Source organism: Fusarium tjaetaba, assembly GCF_013396195.1.
Source record: "Fusarium tjaetaba strain NRRL 66243 chromosome Unknown NRRL66243_c0000284, whole genome shotgun sequence".
Taxonomy (NCBI): Eukaryota; Fungi; Ascomycota; class Sordariomycetes; order Hypocreales; family Nectriaceae; genus Fusarium; species Fusarium tjaetaba.
The window spans coordinates 1-13446 of record NW_023501480.1 but is presented as its reverse complement, the minus strand read 5'-3'; the positions used below and the strand labels follow the sequence as shown (position 1 = coordinate 13446).

At 50.7% G+C, this 13446-nt stretch overlaps 5 protein-coding genes across 5 annotated transcripts; 3 read left to right on the top strand and 2 right to left on the bottom strand.

Annotated features, from left to right (window-relative positions):
- Positions 1-1431: 1431 nt before the first annotated feature.
- On the bottom strand, positions 1432-2706 carry FTJAE_11561 (oxidoreductase; the record flags this gene model as incomplete). The annotated part of the gene is made up of 3 exons (XM_037344516.1): positions 1432-2114; positions 2165-2602; positions 2652-2706. The coding sequence occupies 3 exons, from the start codon at positions 2704-2706 to the stop codon at positions 1432-1434; spliced, it is 1176 nt and encodes a 391-aa protein (XP_037201396.1).
- Positions 2707-3653: 947 nt separating this feature from the next.
- On the top strand, positions 3654-4608 carry FTJAE_11560 (d-xylose reductase II III; the record flags this gene model as incomplete). Its single annotated transcript, XM_037344515.1, has 2 exons — positions 3654-3893; positions 3946-4608. 2 exons carry the CDS (start codon positions 3654-3656, stop codon positions 4606-4608), a joined length of 903 nt encoding a protein of 300 aa, XP_037201395.1.
- Positions 4609-4980: 372 nt separating this feature from the next.
- On the top strand, positions 4981-5881 carry FTJAE_11559 (uncharacterized protein; the record flags this gene model as incomplete). The annotated part of the gene is made up of 2 exons (XM_037344513.1): positions 4981-5029; positions 5091-5881. 2 exons carry the CDS (start codon positions 4981-4983, stop codon positions 5879-5881), a joined length of 840 nt encoding a protein of 279 aa, XP_037201394.1.
- Positions 5882-6158: 277 nt separating this feature from the next.
- Positions 6159-7356, bottom strand: FTJAE_11558 (deoxyhypusine synthase; the record flags this gene model as incomplete). Its single annotated transcript, XM_037344512.1, has 3 exons — positions 6159-6239; positions 6290-7069; positions 7144-7356. The coding sequence occupies 3 exons, from the start codon at positions 7354-7356 to the stop codon at positions 6159-6161; spliced, it is 1074 nt and encodes a 357-aa protein (XP_037201393.1).
- Positions 7357-8389: 1033 nt separating this feature from the next.
- Positions 8390-13446, top strand: FTJAE_11557 (DNA-binding SNT1; the record flags this gene model as incomplete). Its single annotated transcript, XM_037344511.1, has 3 exons — positions 8390-8430; positions 8488-12937; positions 12986-13439. Coding segments are annotated over 3 exons (4945 nt in total), but the record flags the coding sequence as incomplete, so codon positions are not given.

The window sequence follows — 13446 nt, the reverse complement described above, 5'->3', positions numbered from 1 at the left end:
GGAGGGAACTACCTACCTACACAGTAGTATTTAGCGCAGTCATGGATGTTTTGGGCTCCGTCTTCATCCTGTGGCTTGAAGGAACATGTTCACCCCATTACTACCTTATACCTACAACGGTCATCAGTCATGAATAATGGCTCATACTAATAAATGTCTCTGATGATTCAAGTAACTCTAGGTACCTGGCCTATTAATTTGCCAGGCTAGTACAGTAGCGCGACCAAACCAACCATTGCCCCGTGCGAGTGCGGTATATTGGTGGCTGAGTGCCAAGTTGATGATTCTTACACTATAAAATACAATGCAGTCAGTTGCTTCATCAGTCAAGGATTGAAGTGTTGCGATTACATAGACTTAAATTACGTATGAAGTAGAAAATCCCCTCTCTTACATATATCCCCTGTTAGATTTTGAGGCCCCTTGTCACGAACACCTCGGATCCGCCTCCAGGCCTCAAAGTCAAAGCTTCTTGATACAAGTACAGTCTAGGGGAGGAAATAAAACTTGGGACCTTAAACCTAACTGATAAAAAGACTTAGGTAACTTAGTATAAATTTAGGGTGGGTTTAGGATACCTTTTGTATAGTTTATTTTATCACCCTAAAGCTAGGTCTTGTGTTTTCTTGCTCCTAGAGGACAGTAGTACCTTGTTCCAACAGTGTCTTTATATCGTGGACCCCACAATCTCATCTCTCTCACATCATATCCATCACTCGTCTTCACATCTCATCTCCCCATTCACACGACGCGAATCCTCCGCCACTCGGTCATTAGGGACCAACAAGTCCGTGCCTTGCTTATGGAACACATTTCGGACATCTTCTGCACCCCTCTCCCGTGTCAAGTTGGGCATACACGGCTGGGATAATCTTTAACGATTGATAATAAGCCGTTCATGCCAGGGGCTGCGAGCTGTGGGCATGGGTGCTCCCGCTCGCTTGAAAGGTACGCTGCACGTCATCATAAGCTGAGACTCGAGTCTCGAACTTGTGCTTCAGCAGAGAAGCGTGTAAATTGGTGTCTTGGCTTGGATGATTCATCCTTGGATTTGCACCACGGGCCAATGCGACATGGAGTGGAATAAACCCGCCAGGCGCCAATTTCCCTCTCTTGCTTTGTTCCTTGTCATCCGGTCAAGACAGACTCGTCAGATGTTGGTGATTGCTTATGAAACCCAATGGCCTTCCCCTGTCATGTCACCTTTGACACGAACCGTTAATATGAAGCACCCGCCTGTAGCGCCAGGATCTCTGATCTCTGACGATGCATGTAGTGCGCATTTTATGCAAGTGGTGAGAGTTCACATGTCACTCGACGCATTGACGCAGGTGCGTGGTACACTTCAATGCTGTGGGAATCCCTGCATATCCTCGAGCTTTTATTTCATCATTAATTCTAGTATCATGCCCAACATTACACGTCGTATTTTCATTTTTTGCCAGTATTGAGAGGACTGTTGGGGTCGAAGACATCAGTGGTGATGAGATCGGGGTAGGAAACGCCGCCCTGCTTGAGTGCGCTGTCCATGACCTCCATGATGACTATACTCTCTGACCAAGGCATCGAAGCACTCTCCTTTTTACCATCCCGTAGGCAACGTGCACACTCATCCGCCTCCCAGAACATACCGTGGCCCCAGTTGTTGCGCTTGGGATCTGTAGGAATTGGGCAGTTCACTACTTCCACCTTGCCATTGGCATCCGACTTGATCACTTTGTACTCGGTCGGCCGGAATGCAGGACCAGTAACCTGGATTTCACCCTTGGAGCCCTGAATACGGATCGCGGGGCCACCAGTGTAAAGACCATCGACGTCGGTGGCGATGCGCAGTGAGGTAGTCGCAATACCAACAGAGTTGTGCTTAGGGAACTGACAGATGATACTCGTGGACTCGTCGGCACCTGTGCGATACTTGTTGATTGAGGCTACAACCTTTGGAGCTTCCTTTTCGGTCTCGGGCTGGACATGATAGAGAGATTGGAAGACCCAGGTCAAGGAGTAGATGCCGAGATCGAGTAAAGCACCACCGGCAAGATCAGGATTGACCATGCGGTTGGAATCAGGAAAGTCAAGATCCTGGCTATCAGTATTCTTGTTGAACGAGAGGTCGGCTACAGGAGGGTCAGCTTTATCGTATAACCCCGACAGGCATTCTTCTTACCGAATGTACGATAAACAGTACCAATGGTACCAGACTGGATCAACTCTCGAATCTTGATACTGAGAGGGAAGTATCGTGTCCAGACAGCCTCCATAAAGAAGAGGTTCTTGGACTTGGCGACCTCATACAGCTTCTTAGTCTGTGCAGCAGTAACGGTGAGTGCCTTTTCACAAAGAACATTCTTGCCAGCTTCCAGGGCCAGCATAGCATTCTGGAAGTGGTGGCTGTGAGGTGTAGCAACATAGATGATGTCAACGTTTGGGTCGGCGACTAGCTCAGCGTAGGAGCCGTAGACAGCAGCGGATGAGGGGCCATCAATCTTCTTGATAAAGTCGCGTGCGCGATCGACGGAGCTGGATGATGCAACGGCGACAATCTCATGCTGTACATCGTTGACATTGCGAGCGGCCGGGTCTGTAAGAATGTCCTTGGTGAAGCCTGTGATGAGAGTTTAGTGCCTTATTCATCGTGTTACAGAGCTGCTCACACTCAGCGATGCCACCGGTAGCCAAGATGCCCCATTTGGCAGTATAAGGAGCCATAATTACAGCTGATTACGGAGTAGTGATGAAGTTGATATGCCACGCAGAGGACCAAGATGTTGAAAAGGAGGAGGTTGATAAGTATTCTCAGAGTCAACAACTCAAGTGACGTTACATATCTTGACGAGCTCCGACCCCTCAGAGCTATGGCGGGGCAATTGCAAGATCCAATCCAATCCAATTATGTCCAAGGCGGGTTGTGGAGAGATGCATTTCACTTGGCATATCCGGAGACACGGCCCGTTGTTCGATACTAGACAGCTTTAGGAAGACATCTGAGCAACAGCTATCTTGAGAGATCGCCGATCAATATAACACGGCTTATTTAGATGGCGTGACTTATCAACCGTGAACATTTGCGCTTGATACCGTCCATTGATTGTGATTTCTCAACCCCACGTCGATGTGGGGGTTGAAAACCAGAATATCGACGTCAACTACCTTACGTACCTAGGTAGATATAAACTAACTTACATGATCTGGTCATGTCCGCTTAATTTCCGCATCACCATGAACCTACTGTACAACTCAACGTAGTCTACACTTTCTCCAATTGTGTTCGAATAGTTCAGCGCTGTCTCACGCTCAACTTCAAGTTTACTGCTTATAAGGGCATCGACTTAGTTAGACGGCCGCCAAAAACTGCATGTCTATACGCGGGGAACCCTCAATGTTTGCAGTCGATGATTGGCTGCCTAGTAATGAGTGTTGGCCGTTGAAATTGGCCATGTACAGGTTGTTTGAGGCTCACCGTGGCGTAGGTAATTAACCAAAATCACAAGCTTAACCTATCTCCAAACTCCACCTCTTCACATTTCAAATACCCCTCTAGCGCTGTCTCTCCCAAGTACTGTGTTCTACCAACACCAACAAACCAATCGTGTACTTACCTACCTATATAGGTAGTCAATCCACCTTATCTTCTCCTTTCAGTGGTACTTCTCAACATGGCAGCCAAACTAGCCAAAGACCTCACCCTCAAGGGCTCATCCACTGCCATGCCAAAGCTGGTCTATGGCACAGCGTGGAAAAAGGACAGATCAGCAGATCTTGTTTATTTAGCTCTCAAGCACGGCTTTCGCGGAGTCGATACAGCAGGACAACCCAAGCATTATAATGAGAAGGGCGTTGGGGAGGGTGTGCAAAGAGCTATCAAGGAGGGCCTTGTTAAACGTGAAGGACTCTTTGTAGGTTCTGTCACCATATACATCAACAAACTCGGCACTGACCTGTCCTCAGCTTCAAACAAAGTTCTCTCCTCCAGGGAACCAAGATGAAAATGCACCCTATGATTTTGATGCACCCCTTGTGGATAAGATTCATCAATCTATTCAGTCATCCTTGGCTTACTTCACCCTTGAAGGCGAGGAACCTTACTTTGACAGCGTGCTTTTGCATAGCCCCCTGCGAACTCTCGAGGAAACCATCACTGCGTGGAAGACTCTAGAGACATATGTGCCTCACAAGATCCGCAACATAGGCATCTCTAACACGACACTTCCAATCCTTAAGGCAATCAACGAGGCTGTCACTGTTAAACCAAGTGTTGTACAGAACCGCTTCTACGCCGACACCAACTTTGAGGTAGATCTCAGATCCTACTGTCGAGAGCAAGGTATTGCTTTCCAGTCATTCTGGACTTTCAGCGCCAACCCCAGGCTCGCTGCTACCAAGCCAGTTAAGATGGTCGCAGAGAAGGCTGCAATTTCCGAGGTAGCTGCGTACTATTCCTTGGTCTTGGGGCTCGAAGGCGTAACGGTTCTGGATGGAACAACGGCTGAAAATCACATGAAGGATGATCTTGAAGGCATAAATAAGGTTGCCACTTGGGCGGAGACAGACGGAATAGCTGAATGGAATTCTGCTTTGAAGCAGTTCAAGCAGAGTATCGGGGAAGCCTGAGGGCTTCTCTGAATACGTCTGGATCTTTAGTGGTGCTCAGGCGATTGGTACCTACGGTAGGGACATAGAGGCAGACTCGCAGTTTCTGCCAGTGATAGAAAATGGAAGCCGTCAACTTTACCTTTAGTACCAAACGCATTCTGATTCATTCACATAAACTCTTGAACTTTCCTGTCACATCACTTCTCTTACTATCAATAACATAAGCCTTTTCCTTCCTCTCACATTTTCTCAAACTACAAGAGCATTTGTGTTCATCACACCTCGCCTTTCGCCGCCTCTTACGATCGCACCAGCACTCACCGATCGCAGTGAACATTTGATCTGTCCAAGAGAACGTCGCGCCCGTGTTTCCAAACACAGCACTATATCATGAGTATTCGCCGAGATGCCGTCCAACGAGACTTCGGTCTCCGACCTGGTGCGTTTGATGCTTTTCGATGCTGCATCTCTAAATTCCTTCACCTAACTCTTACCATTAGGTTCACGGGCTGTGCCTAGACCTCAGTTGTCCATCGAACCCGTAGAAGATGTTGTGACATCGCCCACCGAGACGAACTCTCCTCCCGACTCGTCTGATGATACCCGAGAGCCGTATGTGCAGGAGGACACACCCCTCACCCCAGTTAAGGACACCTGCGATGACGAGCGCGAATCAACTATCTCCCCAACGATCAATACCAAGGGTCTGCTTCCAATCCCGAAAATTCGACCCCCAGAAAGACATGACAGCGACGACGATTCGCAGAGTGGCAAGGAAAGCCCCGTAAGCTCGGAAACTCCTTCCCTCCCGGACCATTTCCCGCCTTGCCCAAGAGAGCGACCTACACGCCAAGAGGTCGCACTCTGGCGTGAAGGATGTATGTCTGTTCAACGTGAGGATGGGAGCGTCGATGGCTTCGACGTCGTGGACTGGCTGATGACAAGAAAGGGAGGAGTTCTCAACCCTTGGCCTACGCTAGACGAGGGGCGGATGGTCGTCGAAAGTATGGGACGGGAGATTCTTGACCTCGATGTGATCCATCGCCAACAGGAAGAAGAAGCAGAAGTTGCCAGACTCAAAGAAGAGCGTCGACAGAGGAACAAACGACGATATCGACCTCGCGGTCAGATTGAGAAAGAAAAGGCCGAACGACGAGCTGCCCAAGAAGCCCAACAGGCCCAAGATTTAGCTAAGAAGACATCCAGTGCCTCTGATTCGGAACAGGGACAAGATATGTCCGACACCGACGAGCCTCCAGCAAAAAAGGCTAGAGTTGACAGTGAATCCTAGGCACGGCCACGAGGAAACGAAGGCGGCTACGTAAGCACACACACGGATTTGCATTTACACCACAAAAGGAGAACTCGCCGTTAGGGTCTTTTCAAATTAATAGCGACTAGGGGCCTGATTGTATTCTAAGTCGGTTGCTTTCGCGTCAGGTTTGGAGTTCTTTGGGGCACTATGGGTGGTTTATCAATTATGTCTTTGCGATGGCGGATCACCACATGTTGCCCGCACCTGTAATACACTTTATTTGACACACTTTTACGTTCTATACTTTTGCTTTCTATTGGTCAGACTTTCCAACATCCTTCGCAAAAGTGTTTGCTACAATAAAGGGAAAACATGCTGTTGCCTCCATGTATACCTTGGAAATGGTTAGTGGCTAGCAGGAGTAGAAGAAACTTGTTGACTTACTTTCACATTATCAGCCCCAATCTTGATTTTGCCCCACGATACCGCCTCATCTGGTCTAGCACCCGCATCACTGCCATCAAATTCTTGTGCCGTGTTGATGTAAACCGCCGACTCAGCACCATTGCGCATCAAACATGCATTGGCAATGTGGTGCTTGATGATACCACCACCCAGAATGATCATACCGGCCCGCTTGGCCCGGACAGCAATGGTGTTGATACGTCGGATATCTTCAACCAGATCGATCTTCAGTTGGAGGGGTGAGGTCTTATAAGTATGGAAATAGAGCATGTCGCCGAGGCTTCCGTCAGTGATGGCAGGGCAGAACACTGGAATATTGTTCTTGTATGCCCAGTAATAGACGGATCGCTCGTCATTGATCTCCTGACCCAGACGATGAATTACCTTTGATGGCGTCCAGTTGATCTCTTCCTCAGTGCCTTTACTAGCCTCCTGCTCCTCAAGCATCTTGTCGAGAATGGGGACGACCCAGTCTTCGAAGGCGCAGTAGTTCGCATTAGGAACAACGAGGTTTCCAATGCGGTTGAGACCCTTGCGACGTAGTTCGGCTCCAGGGGTACTGAAGGAACCAACATATGTGTCACCAAGGCACTTGATGAAATCCTCTTCGATGCCACCAGCTGTGGTGACGATACATGACACGTGGTTATGCTCGACAAGCCAACGGAGGACACCACGAAGGCCTGATGAGATGAGGTTGGAAGTATATCCCAAGAAAATTGTGGTCTTGTCCCCCGTCTCTGGGTCTCTCCATGCACCCTGACAGTCGTTAGCCAAGGTGGTGTGCCTTTCATATTAGAACTCTAGCATAGAGTTTCTGAATCAGAACGCACCATATCATTGATGATCCTCACGGCTTCACACATAGAAGACGCTTGGAAGCCCATGTGACGCATGCCCTCGAAGAGGTCTTCCGCAGTGATTGGGCCTTTGAACTTATTGAAGTCCAGCTCCTCGACCTTCTGAGCGTCAGCAGGCATCTCCTCGGACTTGACCAAGACAGCCTCTGTGGCCGCCGAGGGCGGAGCATCGGATTTGGAAGTCATTGTCGTTGATTTCGCGCCCAAGATGTTGATGTAAGTGGTGAGTCGGAGGTTTCGAATCGTAAGTTTCTAGGTAAATTGGTAGTGTGGACAACACAGAATTTAATGGCCAATCGAGGACAAAGCAAATGTTGAACACAACGCCAGGATGAGTAAAAGATTTAAGAACGAAACGAGTTTTCCCAATAGCGATGCATCACCAGATATGCTTTTCTCATTAAAGACTCTTACTTATTCTATGATTCGTTAATAACATTGTAACTCTGACCTTACCTATCTTCATGATTTCTCCCGTGTGAAAATCACGGCTCCGGGCTCCACATTGAAAAAAACGGCGGGGTCCATCGGGGCTTCAAAAGTGGATGTGCACCTCCCGTCATGTATCCCTCCGACTGGCAGATCTATTTGTGGCCTAGCGTCTCACGGCAATTCTGGGTCAAGCCCCCCCGCCTGGACATTCGCTGAGCAGCCTAGGCAGCCCTTCCATCCACCACTAAACGCCACGCGACAGTGCGTCCATTCCAATTTGCAGGATGGGGGCCCCTAGTATCCAAATGCACGCCTGAGGCTTGACTTCGATCCTCAAACCTTCAACCTACACCCGACCATCCCCTCTATCGCAAAAGGCTGTCGCCTTTGCATATCGACCCTCATTTCAACGCGATTTTCTTGTCTCGGACACGGTGTCGCATATAATAACGCTAATAAGTTCTACGTCTGTTTTGACTTTCTTATTTGATACCCCATTCATTCGACGGGTTAAGGGTGTTTTTTGGTAACCGAGACGCGACGTCAACGATCTGGGTACAACACGGCGACACAAGGCCTGCGAGAGTCTTGTAAATTTCGACGAGCCGATTTCTTCAGTGTTAAACTTACGAGGCTTTACGTGGCGCACGATATTCGGAGTCACAATTTTGACTTTTGCGTAACTGGGTGTATGGGCTGCCCATAAATCACCACTTCCTTGGGGCATCCTGCGGCCTTTGAGAAATGTACGAACAATCGCCCCATCCCATAATCTTCAATTTCAGTCATGCGGCGAAGGAGAGACTCTGATTATCACCGCACGAATCGGTCCTTACGCCGTTCACTCCCTGCGGGATCGTCTTCATGCTGACTTCATCCTTCTAGGGCCTCAAGATACTCACGCTATGAACGGTCCAGATCACCCCGTGACCGCTCGCCTGACCGATTTGACCGAACTCCGCAGTATAACGACGGAGACAGACGCCGACCGTCTGACGCCCGAGCAGGTAATGGCGGTTTTCAGCCAGGACGTGATTTTGGTGACCCATTACGACGCGAACCACCTCGCGGACCAAAAGCCTTGATCGATGCGCCTAGTGGCCCTCGAGGCGGAGGATTCGGAGGAGAGTTCCGCGGTGGTCGTGGACGAGGGCGCGGTCGTGGATGGTCTTCAAGAGACGACAGCCGAGATCGAGGTCGAGATAGGGACATCGATTTCCGTGACCGTTACCATGATGATCGAAGCCGTGAACGCGACCGAGATCGCGAGCGCGATAGGGAATGGCGTGAGCCAAGGGATTTCAGATCACGACGCTCACCTATCGGCCGTGCAAGGTCACCAACAAGAGATTTTCGAGACCGCGATGGCCCCTTGGGGGTAGATGCCGATAGATCTCGACGCGGTTCAAGAGATGGAGGTCCTCCCTCAGCAGGATCATCTTCCTCCGATCCCCAATTCGGCATGGCACCCTACCCTCGCGGTGGGGGCTTCCACAGAGGACGAGGTCGTGGGAGAGGTGACTGGTCTTCGGAGCGAGGTCGCGGCAGAGGGCCTTATATGGATGATAGAGGTGATCGCTACCCACGCAGTCGGTCTCAGGAGGGTCGCTGGGCAAGGGACCGTGATGACAGAGACAGGACGGACCGGATGGATCGCTATGCTGACCCAGATACCCGGCGAGACACTCGAGATGATCGCGACCCTCGTGACCGCGAACTGTTCCGAAATAAATTAGAGGCTCGTGCCAATGCCGGACAGGACTCGGGACTTTCCAGCAAAGAGGTATCACCGCCTCCTGCCGCACCTTCTGCATCTGCTTTCGGACCCGTTCCTAATCGAGGACTGAGTGTTGGAGAGGGATATGTTTCGGCCAGCGCTGCAACAAAAATCCCCCCGACAGCCCCCCGCGCTTTCAATGATCGCCCCCCGTCAGCTGGACACGACCCAACAATGCCGTCAGTCGGTCTTGGGAAAGGCATGATGCATGATGGCCCCTCGATTCCTGTTGGTCCCAGAGCCCAGCAGCCACCACCACCAAGGCCTTCTAGCAAGCAGTGGATCAATCCCAATCTAAAGAAGGGGCCTGACTCTCCCAAGTTGATGAGGTCACCAAGTTTTGTGCAACAACGACCACCCTTACGACGCGGCAGCTCCCAGTATGATCATTATCACGATGATGAAAGGCGGCCACGTAGTAGCGATGCGAAGTCGGAACCACATTACGATAATCGTGCGCGAACTAATTATAGCGCGGAACCTGGAGAAATCACCGTCAAGTCCGAACGGGAGTCTCAATCTGCAAGGGCATCGATGGATAGAGACACACGACCTACTAATGCTTTCGGACGGGATTCTTATCGATCCGGCCCTTCACCGACCATGGAGAACATGCCTAGGTTTGGCCAGGAGTCAGAAATACGCGCAAGGGACCCAAGAGAAGCTCCGAAGGAAGCGCCCCGAAGAAAGCGTTCGCAACCAATAATCAGAGCCTTGAGGTTCGAAGTTCCCCCGAAACCAGCACCTGTGGAACAGAACTCTGAATCTGACGACGATGATGATATGGCCGACTATTTCGATATGGAGATTGGGAAGACAGAGGCTGAACTAAGAAAACTGGAAAAACCAAAGTTGCCAGCTCAAGTCATGGCACGGTTTGCAGCTCTGTCTCACGGCTCAATGGTCAAGATAATCGGGGAAGGAGAGGGACTGCTCAAAATGGTGAAAAAGCTACCAGAGGCACTGAATAAGCGCGTCATTGAAAAGATACACGACCCGAAACGTATGGAGGAGGCAAAGGAAGATGTAGAAATGGCCGACGCGGTTGACAGCACAGACAAAGCTGATTCCGAACCACCAAAGCAACTGCACCAGGAGGTACAGGCCGAGCTGGATCCTGAGCCCGAACATTCAATTCAAGTCAAGGGTTCTGAGGAGCCTGTTGAAGCTGCTCCCGCTCCAGAATCCACGGCACAAGGTGGTCCGGAGAGTACCGAAAGGCCCATCGAACATGCTGCAAAGGCAGCTGGCGGGAAGATTGATGACAGTTCCCACGAAGAGGCCGCTCTGAGTCTTGATAAAACGCCCAATCAAAGTCGTATCGAGAAGTCTAACGAACAACGTACCGAGAAACTTGTCGAGCAGCCCATCGAAGAGTCTTTCGGAAAGCCTACTGAAGAAACGGAAGAGAATCATACAGAAAAACCTGCACCAAAGGCCGAGAAGGAGGATACCGAGATGTCTATTGCACCCGAGCTTGAACCAAACTCAGGAGCCATGGATATCGACGAGCCTCCTACTGAGACCGACCAAGTCGCACCCGATTGTCCGCCACCTCCTTCCAACAAGAAGGCCGTGGAAATGCCTTACATAGCAAATGAGACTGCGCCTATAGAGTCACTTGAGCCTCAGAAGACGGAACGAACACCTCTGGGGGTGTCTGAGGATTCCCACAAGGAGACGTCTGACAAGGACAAGCCAATTGACATAACTGCAGAGACGAATGGTGTACAGCATACACAAACGCCGGTGGCAAAACCAACCGAAGCCCTCCTTGAGCCTACTCCGGCAAACCCAGATAATGCTATTTCGGAGAAACATACAGAACCTTTTACTAAGCTTCACCCCGAGAACCTAACAGAGAACGCTCAAGCTCTTGGACATGGACAGGTCGCAGTTGAAGGTGCTCCTGTTTCTGTGGTATGCCCCAATGTGGTTTTGCAAACGACGGAAACGGCATCAAAACCACCTAGTACACCGTCACAGGTCGACGACGACGAGACTGAGTCTGAAGATGATTCTTTTTTGAACCTCGATACCGTTCGACAGTATATGACCACGCCTCCAATCGATAGTCTACCTGACTACAGCTGTATGCCTTGGGATAAAGATAGTACTTTCTTAAAGACCCTCGACTCCAGCATTGCATTGGATGAGTTTGTGGTCGAACACCTCGACAAGATGCATTTAGAGAAGTCAGCTGAACAGGACCACGACAGAAAGATCTATAAGGACAACTACGAACGGTACCTAGATTTTACAATGTCGAATGACCCAGCGGCTGTCAAAAGCCGTGGAAAGTTCTCAGTGTCGACAGGTATTGAAATTACAGGCACCGTAACGCCTGAACCAAAACATGAAGGAAGTGGTCGTGGACGACGTTTCGCAACTGAAAGAGACTTGGAACGAGTTCTACAAGCATCAATGCGCGAGGACGAGGAGAGGAAAGAGCGCGAACTTAGAATGCAGCAGGAGAAGTATCGCACGGATAAGGAAGCCATCATTCCGAACATGATTTGGAACCAGGAAGAGAAGGACAACACCAAATACCTCGATAAGAGCGGATTCACGCCTGTTGACCGACTGGTATCAGCATGGCGGGTTTTACCTCCAGTTAATAACTTCACTGAGGAAGAAGCCGGCTTGTTTGAGAAGAGATACTTGGAAGCACCTAAGCAATGGGGTCGGGTTGCCGAAGCGATTCCACATCGTGATTTCGGTTCTTGCATTCAGTATTACTACATGAACAAGAAGGACCTTAATCTGAAGGAGAAACTCAAGAAGCAGCCTAAGAGGCGCAGAAAGGGCAAAGCGAAGCAACGATCTAGTGCATTGGTGTCGGAACTTGGCAACGGAGATGGAGAAACGGAGGAGACCCACGACACAGGAGAAAATGGCGAGAGGCGACGACCACGACGAGCGGCCGCGCCTACATGGGGCTTCGAACAGCCTCCAGTTGACACAGAGAACTCGACACCTAATGCGACACCGGGTAGACGTGGCGGGTCCGCGAAGGTCGACCATCCCGAAAAGGTTGATGGAAGAAAGAGGCGAAGAGGCCCAAAGGAAAAGGAGCCCAAGGCAGCCAAGGCGAACCAAACGTTGGCCGCAGCCCCTGGGCCTGGCAAGGGACGATCGAGGTCAAACTCCAGAGCGCTCAATACCGATGGTCCTTCAACTCCACTCCCAGCCGCTGAATCCCATCGTCACCCAGGTCAGTTCGAGCAGCACCCTGCTGGTATGCAGCTCCCTTTCCCCGTACAGCAGCAGCAGCAGCAGCCACAACAGCCTATCCAAACCCTCGAACGACAGCAGTCAGTTGCTCCATCCTCCATCTCCGAAGTCATGGCAGCGCCTTCACTTCGGCCTGACCCACCGCCTCAGCCTGCAATGGCTACATTCAACCTAGCCCACCCGCCGTCAGAACGCAAGGCGCCTACTCAGGCATCTAGCTACTGGAGTGTGTCTGAATCTAATGACTTCCCGCTCCTTCTGCGCTCGTTCGGCTCGGATTGGACAGGGATCGCAGCCCATATGGGCTCCAAGACCGCCGTCATGGTAAGTTCTAACTCTCTCACGTAGGTCCACTACTAATGCGCTCGATAGGTGAAAAATTACTTCGTCCGTCAAAAGGATCAGGGCAAGGCCGAGTGGGAGGTGCTTGTCCAGGAAGCTGACAGGAAGAGAGCTGTAGGTGACAAGTTGCCTGATCCTCCACAGCCATCAACAGGCGGGCGAGGGCGGCGGTATGACAGTTCAGCTGCAGCTTCTCGGCCGTTGGCTGTTGCCCCAGGTATCGATCTGCACGCAGAGACGTCGCAGCCCAAGATGGAGCCGTCAGGCCAACCCCCTCGTGTTCAACCTTTTGGCATGTATGGCAGCCCCATCGCCCAAGCGCCTATCACGCAGCAACCGCTTGTTCAACCCCAACAGCAACCCATGCCTGTTGGACAACATTCAACTACCCAGCCAGTAACTCGGACTATGTCCCCAGGTCCAAGGCCTTTGAGAGCACCTGTACGGCAATTCGGATTCCCTGACGGCGAGCGCGAGCGCGAGCGTGAACG